The following is a 14,854-nucleotide window of genomic DNA, read 5'->3' as shown; positions in this document are numbered from 1 at the left end:
GCGTTGGCTGGGCATGGTGTCTCATGCCTGTAATCCAGCACTTTGGGAAGCTGAGACAGGCAGATCACCTGAGGTCAGGAGTTCGAGACCAGCCTGGCCAACATGGTGAAACCCCGTCTCTACTAAAAATACAAAAAATTAGCTGGGCGTGTTGGCCGGCACCTGTAATCCCAGCTACTTGGGAGGCTGAGGCATGAGAATCGCTTGAACCCAGGAGATAGAGGTTGCAGTGAGCCAAGATCTAGCCACTGCACTCCAGCCTGGGTGAGAGAGCGAGACTGTCTCAAAAAAAAAAAAAAAAAAGTGTCTGGCATGCAGAAAATGCTCGATGAAGGTAAGCCATTATTGTTGCTGTTATTGAGAAGCAGGAACTTGAGAAAGGGGCTTTGAGCCACGCCACCCCATCCCCTTCCCCCACCCCTGCTGCTGAAGTTCAAGAGCCTGTTCCACAAGAATCCTGAATTGCGCGCACACACACACACACACACACACACACACACACACACTCTCTCTCTCTCTCTCTCTCTCTCTCTCTCACTCACATGCTCTCAAGCTGGCTTTTTCCATCCATGAAATGTGACACTCTTCCTGTCCCCAGCAGCCCCCTGTTGCCAAGAGGGCCTCAGAGCTGGTGGCTCTGGTTCTTTTCACCTGGGGGGAGACTTCACTGGCCTGGCAGGAGTTGGGGGGAGCCCTTCTCCAAGTGTGAGCAGCACCCCTCGTTTCTGGATCCCAGGTTCAGGTAGCGAGGCCTCTTCTTTCCACACCTGCCTGGTGTATCCACCCCCCTCCTCCCCCAGGACCCCAGCTGATCCTTGCCCTGGGGCCAGCTCCCTGCTCCGGCTACCCCTGCCCTGCCAGCTCTGGCAAGCCAGGCCCCTTTGTTCCTACAGTCTAGGTTCCTCTGACTTCCTGAGGTGGTGGGAGGTGGGGGGCCTTACCTACCTGCTGTCACTCTGGCTACCAGGTGAAAAGTGTAAGCTGCAGACCCTCAGGGAGCTAAGACTCACCCAGGGAGACAATGATGAGCACCGCAGTGTGGGTCTTGCCTCTGTGGCTTGGAGGCCAGAGAGGGCAGGAGAAATCCGAGAAGGCTTTATAGAGGTGGAAGGGACGTCATTGTCACTGGCCCTGGGACCTGGAGGAAGGTTAGAGAAAGGAGACACAGGCCGGGTGTGGTGGCTCACTCCTGTAATCCCAGCACTTTGGGAGACCAAGGTGGGTCGATCGGTTGAGGCTGGGAGTTCCAGACCAGCCTGAGTAACATGGCGAAACCTCATCTCCACTAAAAGATTTAGCTGGGCATGGTGGTGTGCACCTGTAGTCCCTCCCAGCTACTTGGGAGGCTGAGGTGGGAGGATCACCTGAGTGCAGGAAGTTGAGGTTGCAGTGAGCCATGAGCCATGATTGTGCCTCTGCACTCCAGCCTGGGCAACGGGAGTGAGATTGGGTCTCAAAAAAAAAAAAAAAAACCCAAAAAACAAAAACAAGAAAGGGGACACAGAGGGAGCCATGGCAGGATGGGAGGAACCCAGCAAGGAGAGACCCCCCTCCAGTTGGAGGAGGGCCTACATGATGGAGAGGGATGAGTATATCACCCGCCAGATCAGAGAGGGCCCTGAATGCCAGGCCAAGGCATTTGCTCCTCATTAATCAGCACCAGTAATACCTTTTTTTTTTTTTTTTTTTTTGAGACGGAGTCTTGCTCTGTCACCCAGGCTGGAGTGTGGTGGTGAGATTTTGGCTCACTGCAACTTCTACCTTCGGGGTTCAAGCAATTCCCCTGACTCAGCCTCCCAAGTAGCTGGGACTACAGGCACATGCCGCCACGCCGAGCTAATTTTTGTATTTTTAGTAGAGGTGCGGTTTCACCGTGTTGGCCAGGCTGTTCTCGAACTCCTGATCTCAGGTGATCCACCTGCCTCAGCCTCCCAAAGTGCTGGGATTACAGGTGTGAGCTACCATGCCCAGCCTTCAGTAATACCTCTTCATGTGTGCCGGGCATCCCAATAAGGATTTTACATGCCTGATCTCATTTATTTGTCATTTAATTACTCCAGCAGCCCTGAGAAGTAGGTACTATTATTATCCCTGCTTTCCAAGGGGGAAACTGAGTCTCAGAAGGGCTAGGAACTTGCCCCAGGTCACATGGCTAGTAAGGAGCAGAGCTAGGATTCTAACCAGGCAGGCTAGCTCCAGACTCTTTGCTTCTCAGAGAACACAGCTTCAAAGTGTGCTCTGAGAAGGGCTTCCCCAGGGCTCCCTGAGATGCTCTCTGGGGAGTTATTTCCAGAAGGTTCTCAGAGGCAGGCCACACTACAGAGCTTGGGAGAGGTTCCTTGTTAAAATTGTAGGAATGGCTGCCCTGGCCAAAGGTCAGGAGTGGACCAGTGGATTTCAAGTCAGTTTCCACTCTGGGCTGACTCATTGGTTGTAACAGCCTCAAGCATGGTGTTGGGAGAATCTAGAGCCGTGTGATACTCAGCAAGAAAGACTGTGGGATAGATTGGCAATGTCTGTCCCGGGTTAGGTATGGAGAGCAGGGACCTGTGAGCCATGTATTGGCTGTCCCTGGGCTAATGTCTATCATTGGCCAGAGAGATCTTCCTGGTGGTCAGCATTCGGAGTAAATTCTTCCTTCCACACCCTCTAAAGCCAGAAACTCAGTCCTATAATGCAGGGTATAGACACCTCTCCTGTCTATAGCACATGCTTCATGACATGTTGGTCAGTGTATTTGTCTGTCTTATGTTGCTGTAAAGAAGTACCTGTGGCTGGGTAATTTCTCAAGAAAAGAGGTTTATTTGGCTCACAGTTCTGCAGGCTGTACAAGCATACCACCAGCATCTGTTCTGCTTCCAGTGAGGCCTCAGGAAGCTTTGACTCATGGCAGGCATGTCACATGGTGAGAGCTGGAATAAGAGAAAGGAGGAAGTGCAAGGCTCTTTTAAACAACCAGCTCTCTGCTGGGCATGGTGGCTCATGCCTGTAATCCCAGCACTTTGGGAGGCCGAGGCGTGTGGATCATTTGAGGTCAGGAGTTTGAGACCAGCCTGGCGAACATGATGAAACCCCGCCTCTATTATAAATACAAAAACTAGCTGGGAGGCCAGGCGCGGTGGCTCACGCTTGTAATCCCAGCACTTTGGGAGGCCGAGGCGGGCAGATCACGAGGTCAGGAGATCGAGACCACGGTGAAACCCCGTCTCTACTAAAAATAAAAAAAAAAAATTAGCCGGGCGTGGTGGCGGGCGCCTGTAGTCCCAGCTACTCGGAGAGGCTGAGGCAGGAGAATGGCGTGAACCCGGGAGGTGGAGCTTGCAGTGAGCCGAGATTGCACCACTGCACTCCAGCCTGGGCGACAGAGCGAGACTCCGGCTCCAAAAAAAAATTAGTTGGGCATGGTGGCAAGTGCCTGTAGTCCCAGCTACTCAGGAGGCGGAGGGTTGCAGTGAGTTGAGATCATGCCACTGCACTCCAGCTTGGGTGACAGAGTGAGATGCTGTCTCAAAAAAAAAAAAAAAAAAAAAACCGCAGCTCTCTTGGCCGGGCATGATGACTCATGCCTGTAATCCCAGCACTTTCGGAGGCTGAAGCAGATCACCAGAGGTCAGCTGTTCAAGACCAGCCTGGCCAACGTGGCAAAGCCCCGCGTCTACTAAAAACATAAAAATTAGGCGGGTGTGGTGGCACCTGCCTGTAGTCCCAGCTACTTGGGAGGCTGAGGCAGGAGAATAGCCTGAACCCAGGAGGTGGAGGTTGCAGTGAGCTGAGATGATGCCACTGCATTCCAGCCTGGGTGACAGAGTGAGAGTCTGTCTCAAAAAAATAAAAACCAACCAGTTCTCACATGAACTCAGAGAGCAAGAACTCACTCATTACCATGGAGATGGCACCAAGCCATTCATGAGGGATCTGCCTCTGTGACCCAAACACCTCCCACTGGGCCCCACCTCCAACACTGGGGATCACATTTCAACGTGCAATTTGGAGGGGACAAAAATCCAACTATACCTGTCAGTTACTGGGTGGAGGGAGCCCTGGAGGAGACTCAGGAGACCTGGGTTATTTCCTGCTCTATCATCCCTTCCTCCCTGGGCCCTATTCTGTAATGGGTTGACATGAAGACACTTCTGCCAGAATTTGACAGGTCACTGGGAACAAAGACCTCCTCCCTGTCACCTCCCTCATCCTCCATTCCCATTCACCATACCCTCCTCTGTCTGCAGACAACCTTTTAGTCCTCACGGTGGCCACTAAGGAGACCGAGGGATTCCGTCGCTTCAAGCGCTCAGCTCAGTTCTTCAACTACAAGATCCAGGTAAGGGGTTTCCTGGGCGAAGCAGAGACAGTGAGGGGTGGCAGGAGGATCTAGGAGCTAGTGTCCTTTCCAAACTACCATGGCTCTTGAGATAGACTTGGGGCCACAGGGGAGGCTTCTGGAAGCCTGAAGGATGAAAATGAGTTAGTCGGGAATGGGAAGACACAGCAGAGGACACAGCATGAGTCTAGGGGGTGATGGAGAGGGAGAGAGTTGGCTAGAGAAATGCTCAGATGTTAGTGTGCAGGAGCCTCACCTGAGACACTAGTTTAGGACAGGGCCTTGGGATCAGCATTTCCACAAGTTCCACCAGGTAATTTGGGGATGGGCATGGTCTAGACATCTTCCCAGTATTATAAACACTGCTCTAAAGAAACATGAGTGGTCCGGCGCGGGGGCTCATGCCTATATTCCCAGCACTTTGGGAGTCCGATGATCCACTGAGGTCAGGAGTTGGAGACCAGCCTGGCCAACTTGGCGAAACCCCATCTCTACTAAAAATACAAAAAAATTAGCTGGGCACGATGGCATGCACCTGTAATCCCAGCTGCTTGGGAGGCTGAGGCAGGAGAATCACTTGAACCTGGGAGGCGGAGGTTGCAGTGAGCTGAGATGGCGTCACTGCACTCCAGCCTGGGCAATAGAGTGAAACTCTGTCTCAAAAAAAAAAAAAAAGAGGCCGGGCGCGGTGGCTCACGCTTGTAATCCCGGCACTTTGGGAGGCCGAGGCGGGCGGATCATGAGGTCAGGAGATCGAGACCACAGTGAAACCCCGTCTCTACTAAAAAATACAAAAAATTAGCCGGGCGCGGTGGCGGGCGCCTCTAGTCCCAGCTACTCGGAGAGGCTGAGGCAGGAGAATGGCGTGAACCCGGGAGGCGGAGCTTGCAGTGAGCCGAGATTGCGCCACTGCACTCCAGCCTGGGCAACAGAGCGAGACTCTGTCTCACAAAAAAAAAAAAAAAAAAGAAAAGAAAAGAAAAGAAAAAAGAAACATGAGATAATGCCCGATCGACCACTGACATGGGCTTGGTGTCCTCTGTGTGCAGTCCATGGGGCTGAGCCCTGCAGGGAGACGAGTATCCTGAGTGCTTCCTTATGTCAGGCACAAGGTTGGGCACTGGCAATAGGGTGACGGACAATACAGAACATGTCATTGCTTACACAGAGCTTGCAATCTAGTGGCATTAAGTCAGCAAGCAAGCGTATTAGCTCACATGAATGAGGGTTGCAGCAGAGGGTTGCTTCAGGCATGGCTGGATCCAGGGATTCAAGCAGCAAAGTGAGGGCCTTGTCTTTCCATCTCTAGGCCCTGTTTGTTTTCATCGTGGTGGCAAGATGACCACCAGCCACAGATTCATGTGCCCCAGTTTCTCAACTTCAGCAGAAGGAGACAGCCTTTCCTTTTTAGGAAAGGCCTGTAGACTGTTCTGTTTTTCACAGAACAGTCCCAGGGAAGGCGCTGATAGGCCATGCTGGGGTCACATGCTCAAATCTCTGGGTGTGGGAGGGGTGGAAGGGTGGGACATTCTGATTGGACAGGCATGGTCACATGACCACCAGGAACCAGATAAGCCTAACACAGGTGGAGAATGGTTTCCTTACAGGGGAGGGTCAGAGTTGCCGGACCCACAGAAGCAAAAAAAAATTTCTTTTTCTCTTTTGTTGAGATGGAGTCTTGCTCTGTCTCCCAGGCTGAAGTGCAATGGAGCGATTTCGGCTCACTGGAACCCCCATCTCCCGGGTTCAAACAATTCTCCTGCTTCAGCCTCCCGAGTAGCTGGAATTAGGGGCGTGTGCCACCACACGCCCCTAATTTTTGTGTTTTTAGTAGAGACAGGGTTTCGCCATGTTGGCCAGTCTAGTCTTGAATTCCTGACCTCAGGTGGTCCACAAGTCTCGGCCTCCCAAAGTGCTGGGATTACCAGCATAAGCCACCACGCCCAGCCCTGGAAAAATATTTCTTTACCAAAAGCCAGTGTTAAGGGGTGTCTCTCTCCAGGCGCTTGGCCTAGGGGAGGACTGGAATGTGGAGAAGGGGACATCGGCAGGTGGAGGGCAGAAGGTCCGGCTACTGAAGAAAGCTCTGGAGAAGCACGCAGACAAGGAGGATCTGGTCATTCTCTTCACAGACAGGTAGGTGGGTCAGGGCTTCCTAGCCTGGGTCCCTCCGAGGAAGATAGAAGAATATTCTAATATGAAGCCCTCCCAGAACATCGGGGAAGAAGGGGAACCACTCTAGCTAAGGTTGCCTAGTTTTAGGGTATCCATTCCTGGTCTTAGTGAAGTCCATTCCCAGGCTGGGTGAAAAGATAAAGAGGAGGTGGCCCATGAGTGTGATGGGCGCCCTTTAAGTAAGAGAAGAATGACATGTTGTGGGGACCATCTCTCTGCCCAGGGTGCGGGTGGGAACATGGCAGGCAGGGCTGCAGACGGAGACAGGTCCATTTCCCAGATCGTGGCCCAGGCTGGCATGGGCAGAGAGCCATTTGTGGAGCACTTGATCCCTGGTCCCTCCTGTCTGTGCCCTCACTGGGCCTCTGCCCACCCCTGCCCTGCTCCATCTTCTTGCTGCTCTGGCCACAGCTACGACGTGCTATTTGCATCGGGGCCCCGGGAGCTCCTGAAGAAGTTCCGGCAGGCCAGGAGCCGGGTGGTCTTCTCTGCCGAGGAGCTCATCTACCCAGACCGCAGGCTGGAGGCCAAGTATCCGGTGGTCTCCGACGGCAAGAGGTTCCTGGGCTCTGGAGGTGAGAGGCCTGGGTGCGGGTGCAGGGCGCTTGGCCCAGCAGAGGGGTCCATCCACTGCCTTTGTGAAGACCCCCCTTGTCTGACATGCAATGCGGGTGTCTCACAGGTCTCCAGTGCAGAATGTCCTGAATAGAACTCCTGACTTTTCAACCCCATATGTGCTCCCCTGCAGTTCTGATCTCATTCAGCAGACACGCAGCCCCATGGACAGAACCCAGGAGTCACTCCAGACTCCTCCCTTGCCCTCCTCTACCTATGTCCAATGCCAGTCACCTGTCTACTACTTTTTAAAATTTGAGACGGCTGGCCGGGCGCGGTGGCTCACGCTTGTAATCCCAGCACTTTGGGAGGCCGAGGCGGGTGGATCATGAGGTCAGGAGATCGAGACCACGGTGAAACCCTGTCTCTACTAAAAATACAAAAAAATTAGCCAGGCGTGGTGGCGGGCGCCTGTAGTCCCAGCTACTTGGAGAGGCTGAGGCAGGAGAATGGCGTGAACCCGGGAGGCACAGCTTGCAGTGAGCCGAGATTGCGCCACCGCACTCCAGCCTGGGCGACAGAGCGAGACTCCGTCTCAAAAAAAAAAAAATTTGAGACGGCATCTCAGTCTGTTGCCCAGGCTGGAGTGCAGTGGTGGGATCTCGGCTCACTGCAACCTCCGCCTCTTGGGCTCAAGCAATCCTCCTGCCTCAATCATCCAAGTCGCTGGGATTACAGGCATGCACCACTATGCCTAGCTAATTTTTGTATATTTAGTGGAGATAGGGTATCGCCATGTTGGCCAGGTGGGTCTCGAACTCCTGGTCTTAAGTGATCCACCTGCCTTGGCCTCCCAAAGTGCTGGGATTATAGGCATGAGTCACCACACCTGGCCACCTGCCTCCTACTTCCTAAAGATCTCTGGAATCTGCTCTCTCCGGCCCACAGTTCACTGCCGCCATTCTCACTGGGCTCCTGGCCGTTGGTAGGAGCATCCTTACTGCTCTGCCAATCCCTACCCTCATGCCCTTCCAGGCCATTCTCCATCCAGCAGCCAGAGGGGTCTGTAAACGATATAAATCCAAGGCTGGGCATGGTGGCTCATGCCTGTAATCTCAGCACTTTGGGAGGCCGAAGTGGGAGGATCACTTGAGGCCAGGAGTTCAAGACCAGCCTGACCAACATGGCGAAACCCCATCTCTACTAAAAATATAAAAAGTAGCTGGGTGTGGTGGTACACGCCTGTAATCCCAGCTACTTGGGAGGCTGAGGGAGGAGAATCTCTTGAACCCGGGAGGTAGAGGTTGCAGTGAGCCGAGATTGTGCCACTGCACTCAAAAAAATAAATAGGCGGGACGCGGTGGCTCACGCCTGTAATCTCAGCACTTTGGGAGGCCGAGGTGGGTGGATCATGAGGTCAAGAGATGAGACCATCCTGGCTAACACGATAAAACCCTATCTCCACTAAAAATACAAAAAATTAGCCAGGTGTGCTGGCGGGTGCGTGTAGTCCCAGCTACTTGGGAGGCTGAGGCAGGAGAATGGCGTGAACCCAGGAGGCGGAGCTTGCAGTGAGCCGAGATCGCGCCACTGCATTCCAGCCTGGGCAACAGAGCGAGACATCGTCTCAAAAATAAATAAATAAATAAATAAATAAGATGCAAATTCACACACATCACTTAATGACTTTCCACTGCATGGAGAATAAAATCCACAGGCCTCTTTTCAACCTCAGTTGGGGATCTGCCATCTGCCCTCAACAGACATTTTTTTTCCACTGGTCCAGAGTAAGCACAGTCCAGATGGCCTTGCCCTGGCCCAGGTCCAGGAGTAGGGATGTCCCATTGCTCTTGTGGTTGCCTGTCACCAGTCTGTACTCTAGCCAGGGGCCCATGTGGGCTTCCCTACTATGCCAGGTCTCAGCCCCCAAGGCGCTGTGTGAACTTGGCCCAGCCTTGCCCTTCTCTGGGCCAAGTTTCCCAGATAACTGTAAGAAGGGGCACCAGGCCTGTATCCTCCCAGCCCTGCTCTCCGGGGGCTCCTCGTCCAATCCATTTCTTTACCACCTATGTGGTGCCCAGCACTGAACAGTACAGCTTAGTGGGCACCATTGGTCTTATTCTTGGGGTCAGTAGGAACTCATTAATAAGTGACATTCACTGGCAGGCCCATTTCCAACCTGCAGCCCCACCTCCTGTCAATTCAGGAGGACTTCTGAGAGGTGACGGGGTTTGTGGGCATATGAGTGGAGGTGGATGAGAGGGAAAGGTGGGAGGAGGCCCCTGGCTTAGAGGCTGGAAGCTAAGGGTCTGTCTCGGTGTCCCCACCCACCAACCTTCAGGCTTCATCGGTTATGCCCCCAACCTCAGCAAACTGGTGGCCGAGTGGGAGGGCCAGGACAGCGACAGCGACCAGCTGTTTTACACCAAGATCTTCTTGGACCCGGAGAAGAGGGTAAGAGGCAGTGGGTGGGCCAAGGAGAGGGGGCCTGGGGATCCACTGGCCAGGCTGCACGGGAACAGCTCCTCTCAGGCCTGAACCCCTGTGTTGGTGTCTTAGCCTGTTCAGGCTGCTCTGACAAACTGCCATAGGCTGGGTGGCTCCCAAACAACGGATGTGGATTTCTCATGGTTCTGGAGGCTGGAAGGGTGAGATCACAGTTGGGTTCTGGTCAGAGCCCTCTAACTGGTACAGAGACAGCTGACTTGTCTCTGTGTCCTCAGATGGTGGAAGGGGGTAGGGAGCTCACTGGGGCCTCATTGATAAGGACAGTAATCCTGTTTTTTTCTTTTTGGGTTGGAGTCTTGCTCTATCGCCCAGGCTGGAGTACAGTGGTGTGATCTCGGCTCACTGCAGCCTCCACCTCCCTGGTTCAAGCGATGCTCGAGCCTCAGCGTCTCGAGTAGCTGGGACTACAGGCGTGCACCACCACATTTGGCCGATTTTTGTATTTTTAGTAGAGACGGGGTTTCACCATGTTCGTCAGGCTGGTCTTGAACTCCTGTCCTCAGGTGATTTACCCGCCTCGGCCTCTCAAAGTGCTGGGATTACAGGCATCAGCCACCGCGCCTGGCTGTCGGGTCTTAAAGAGGCAGCATTGTTCATTGGTTCGGAATAAGGACTTCAGGGCCAGGCTGCCTGGGTTCCAATCCCAGCTCACCATTTACTAGCTGTGTGACATTGGGCAACTTCTCTGTCCCTTGTTTTTTCCGTTATAACATGCAATAATGGGCCAGGCGCGGTGGCTCACACCTGTAATCCCAGCACTTTTGGAGGTCGAGGCATGTGCATCACTTGAGGTCAGAAGTTTGAGACCAGCCTGGCCAACATGATGAAACGCTGTCTCTACTAAAAATATAAAAATTAACCAGGCGTGGTGGCGGGTGCCTGTAATCCCAGCTACTCAGGAGTCTGAGGCAGATTTGCTTGAACCTGGGAGACAGAGGTTGCAGTGAGCCGAGATTGTGCCGTTGCACTGCAGCCTGGGAGACGAGCAAGACTGCATCTCAAAAAACAAAAAAAAAGCAATAATGATAGTACTTTCTCACAGAGATGTTGTCAGGATTAAATTGATTAATATATGTAGAATATTTTATTTATTTATTTATTTGAGACAGGGTCTCACTGTCACCCAGGCTGATGTGCAGTGGCAGAAACATAGCTCACTGCAGCCTCAGCCTCCCGGGCTCAAGTGATCCTCTCACGTCAGCCTCCTGAGTAGCTGGGACTATAGGCCTGCGCCACCACGTCTGGCTAATTTTAAAATTTTTTTATAGAGATGAAGTTTCGTCATGTTACCCAGGCTGGTCTCAAACTCCTGGGCTCAAGTGATCCTTCTGCCTCAGCCTCCCAAAGTGCTGGAATGACAGGTGTGAGCCACTGCACCCAACTCATGTGTAGAATATTTGGAGTAGCGGCCAGGTGTGGTGGCTCACGCCTTTCATCCCAGCACTTTGGAAGGCTGAGGCGGGCGGATCACCTGAGGTCAGGAGTTCGAGACCAGCCTGCTCAACATGACGAAATCCCATGTCTACTAAAAAAAAAAAAAAAAAAAAAAAAATTAGCCCGGTATGGTGGCTCATGCCTGTAGTCCCAGCTACTCAGGAGGCTGAGGCAGGAGAATCGCTTGAACTCGGGAGGCGGAGGTTGCAGTGAGTCAAGGTCGTGCCACTGCACTCCACCCTGGGTGACAAGAGTGAAACTCTGTCTCAAAAAAAAAGACTGTTTGGAGTAGCTATGTGCATGTAGTGGAGTGCTTGGCAGGCGCTGGTTACTCTTAATGGCCGTCATTGTTGTAGGTGAACCGGCTGCATTCTTAGATTCCTTCCAGTTCAGAGTCCCTGGTTTTCTGTAAGTAGAGCCACTAGACTGTAGACCCCAGGAGCTTGGCTGCTGGCATTCTCTGGGCACCCAGCTGCCCTGATGTAACGTGGCAGAATAGGTGTGGGGAGAGAGGGCTGGACTTGGGGACAGATTCCCCACACTGGATTAGATGTAGCCCCAGCCTCCTCAGGGCCTGTCCCTGCTGCAGCCTGGTACCTTCTTTCCTGCAGGAGCAGATCAATATCACTCTGGACCACCGCTGCCGTATCTTCCAGAACCTGGATGGGGCCTTGGGTGAGCAGCCCCCACGGGGAGGGATGGATCCTCAGAGGGTGATAGGAAGGATTCCGGGCAGGGCCCGAGCCTAGGGAGGAGAACTGGGCTGCTTCTTTCTGGCCATTGTGCTGAGAGGTCACTGGCCTCATCCCCAGGTTCCCAGGGGCCACTTGGGTATCCTGGCGCAGAGCCGTGTCTCTCTTGGGGGCCGGGGACAAGTGAGCATTCAGCCTGGGAGGAGTTGGGGGATGTGCACAGCAGGTGCTGGACCCCCTGCCCTGCATACCAGGTCCTTACAGATGGGCCCTCTTTACCCGCTTTCCCGGCCCTCCCACCTTCCAGGTGAAGGAGTCCTGGGCTGGGGGCAGGAACTCAGCTGGTGGGATAGGCAGCTTGGGAAGCAAAAGGCTACTTGACCCTTGATGCCACAAACATCCCTGGGCCTGGCCTCGTGTCTGTTGCTGGTGATGACATTGCTTTGCCGTAGGTCTTCCTGAGTGACCTCAGGCAAGTCACACCTCCTCCCCATGGGGGACTCAGTTTTCTTATCTTTACAAAAGGGGAGTGAACCAGATCCACTGATTGCTGATTTTGTGGATAAATGGGCCCTTTTGAGAATCTGATGAAAGCTACGACTCTGCTCCCAGAAAAATGCAGAAACTCTGTGCCCTTTGCCTGTGGTTTCTGGGGGTTTAGAAGCACTGAGTTCAGATCCACGCAGGTCAGGAGCTATCTGTTTTCTTTTTTTTTTTTTAAGATGGAGTCTTGCTCTGTCGCCCAGGCTGGAATGCAGTGGCGAATTCTCGGCTCACTGCAACCTCCACCTCCCAGGTTCAAGCGAGTCTCCTGCCTCAGCCTCCCAAGTAGCTGGGATTACAGGCGCACGCCACCATGCCCAGCTAATTTTTATATTTTTTTAGTAGAGACGGGGTTTCACCATGTTGGCCAGGCTGGTCTTGAACTCCTGACCTCAGGTGATCCGCCTGCCTTGGCCTCCCAAAGTGCTGAGATTACAGGCGTGAGCCATCGTGCCCAGCCCTATTTTAATTTTTAAAATAGAGACAGGGTCTTGCTGTGTTTTGCAGGCTTGTCTCAAACTCCTGGGCTTAAGTGATCCTCCCACCTTGGCCTCCCAAAGTGCTGGGATTACAGGTGTGAGCCAGCGTGCCCAGCTGAAATACCCATTTTCCTATGTGCAGACTAATAGGGTCAAACATGGGTATTGGGGGCCAGGCACAGAGGCTCATGCCTGTAATCCCAGCACTTTGGGAGGCCAAGGCAGGTGGATCACCAGAGGTCAGGAGTTCTAGACCAGCCTGACCAACATGGCGAAACCCCGTTTCTACTAAAAATACAAAAATTAGCCGGGTGTGGTGGAATGTACCTGTAATCCCAGCTACTCAGGAGGCTGAGACAGGAAAATCACTTGAACCTGGGAGGCGGAGGTTGCAGTGAGCCGAGATCATGCCACTACACTCCAGACTGGGCAATAGAATAAGACTCCGTCTCATAAAAAAAAAAAAAACAAACACACACACACACAAAACATGGGTATTGGAACCCTGCTGCAGGAGCTCCCTCCACTGGGCCGAGATCTGTCCTCATCATGCCCAGGCCTCCCCTGCGTGTGGCCCTGGCATCTTCTCAGTGCTGCTCTGTCTACTCAGAGAAGGCGCCTCCCACACCCTTTCCCTTGGGGCTTCTCTGAGGTGCCTGGAGCTGGGATGTTCCAGGTCTTTGTTCTTCTCCCAGCCCCTGCTTCTGGCTGTAAGTAACCACAAGTACTTACAGGGGTTGCCATGGATTCTCTGCTCATCATGGGCCAGGCTTGGTGCCCCATGCTTGCCCAACACAAATCCTCCCCCTCACCCCATGAAGAAGGGATTATTCCTATTTTATAGATGAGGAAACTGAGGCTTAGAGAGAAGTGACTTGCCCAAGGACATAATCTACTCGCTGCAGAGCTGGGATTTGAGCCCAGCTGGTTGGACCCTGAGCCTGACCTCTGGGTCTGATGCTGGGTGGGGCTGTGCTTTCTGACCCCCAGATGAGGTCGTGCTCAAGTTTGAAATGGGCCATGTGAGAGCGAGGAACCTGGCCTATGACACCCTCCCGGTCCTGATCCATGGCAACGGGCCAACCAAGGTAGGGGGGCCCCAGCCCCTGGGGAGTGTGGGAGGGGGCCAGAGCCCCAATTTCATTCTCACTGTGACCCCACAGTGTCTCCCTGGGGCCAGGGCCACCTACCTGGGGCCTGCTATGAACTCACTGCCTCTGTCCTCACATCTGAGCTCAGCGTGGTGCCTTCTTTTCCTTCTGTGGTGGTCAGTGGTACTCTGTCTATTCTCGCTGGTCACAGGACACATAGGAGGCTGCCATCCCCTTCCAGGCCTAGGCTGGGCTACCAGAGCCATCTGCACTCTGTCACCCCAGGGCAGAGTCACTTATTCACTCAGTAAACCTTTATTTCATGTTTGCACCGGACAATAAGGCATAGTCATAAGCAGGACAGATGTCCTGCGTTCATGGTGACAGAAGGGACTGGTTGCAGTTGTGGCCGGGGACAGAATGGACCTCACTGGCCTCTGGGGAACTGGCTGATAGCTCACAGCATATTTGAGTGTGGTCCTTCACCGCCGGAATGAGGGAGAGGAAGGAGGATGTGATATGTCTAAAATGCAAATTTCCTGACTCCACCCAGGATCTGTTCAGATGGAATCTCTGAGCGGGGTGGGACTCAGGAATCTGCATTTTACAAGCTCTCCGGAGAAGCACTAGAGCGCCAAGCCCTCCTCCGCTCTCTCTCAGAGCAGCTTGGTGATCTCCTGGGGATGGACCATTATCTCCAAGACCCTCTTAGGGAGTGGGAGGGGGCTGGATGGTGCTGACCCACTGGGGGCCCAGGGAGATATGGGTCAGGGCTGTGGCGGGTGGGGCTGGCCGGCTTCTCTGTGACCCCATGTCTCCCCGACAGCTGCAGTTGAACTACCTGGGCAACTACATCCCACGCTTCTGGACCTTCGAGACAGGCTGCACCGTGTGTGACGAAGGCTTGCGCAGCCTCAAGGGCATTGGGGTGAGGCTGCGCCCAGGCCTGTGCCTGAGGGACACGGGGGGCTGAGTCCCCTGAGATGGCAAGATGGGTGATTCTGGAATAGACTCCATTGTCTTTGGTGGAAAGTGAAGGGATCACCTCCCTGCCTG

The 14,854-nt window shown here is 53.6% G+C and overlaps 1 protein-coding gene across 1 annotated transcript in view; it reads left to right on the top strand.

Moving 5' to 3' along the window:
- The window catches only part of PLOD1 (procollagen-lysine,2-oxoglutarate 5-dioxygenase 1), a 43,005-nt gene that overhangs the window by 10,593 nt on the left and 17,558 nt on the right, over positions 1–14,854 (top strand). The window contains exons 2-8 of the mRNA XM_055261421.2: positions 4,230–4,321; positions 6,324–6,457; positions 6,908–7,071; positions 9,393–9,505; positions 11,605–11,668; positions 13,698–13,795; positions 14,625–14,726. Coding sequence (XP_055117396.1) covers positions 4,230–4,321; positions 6,324–6,457; positions 6,908–7,071; positions 9,393–9,505; positions 11,605–11,668; positions 13,698–13,795; positions 14,625–14,726 — 767 coding nt within the window. The remainder of the gene's footprint in view (positions 1–4,229; positions 4,322–6,323; positions 6,458–6,907; positions 7,072–9,392; positions 9,506–11,604; positions 11,669–13,697; positions 13,796–14,624; positions 14,727–14,854) is intronic.

The sequence above is a fragment of the Symphalangus syndactylus genome, chromosome 22, assembly GCF_028878055.3.
Source record: "Symphalangus syndactylus isolate Jambi chromosome 22, NHGRI_mSymSyn1-v2.1_pri, whole genome shotgun sequence".
Lineage (NCBI taxonomy): Eukaryota > Metazoa > Chordata > Mammalia > Primates > Hylobatidae > Symphalangus > Symphalangus syndactylus.
This window is presented reverse-complemented; position numbering and strand designations above follow the sequence as displayed.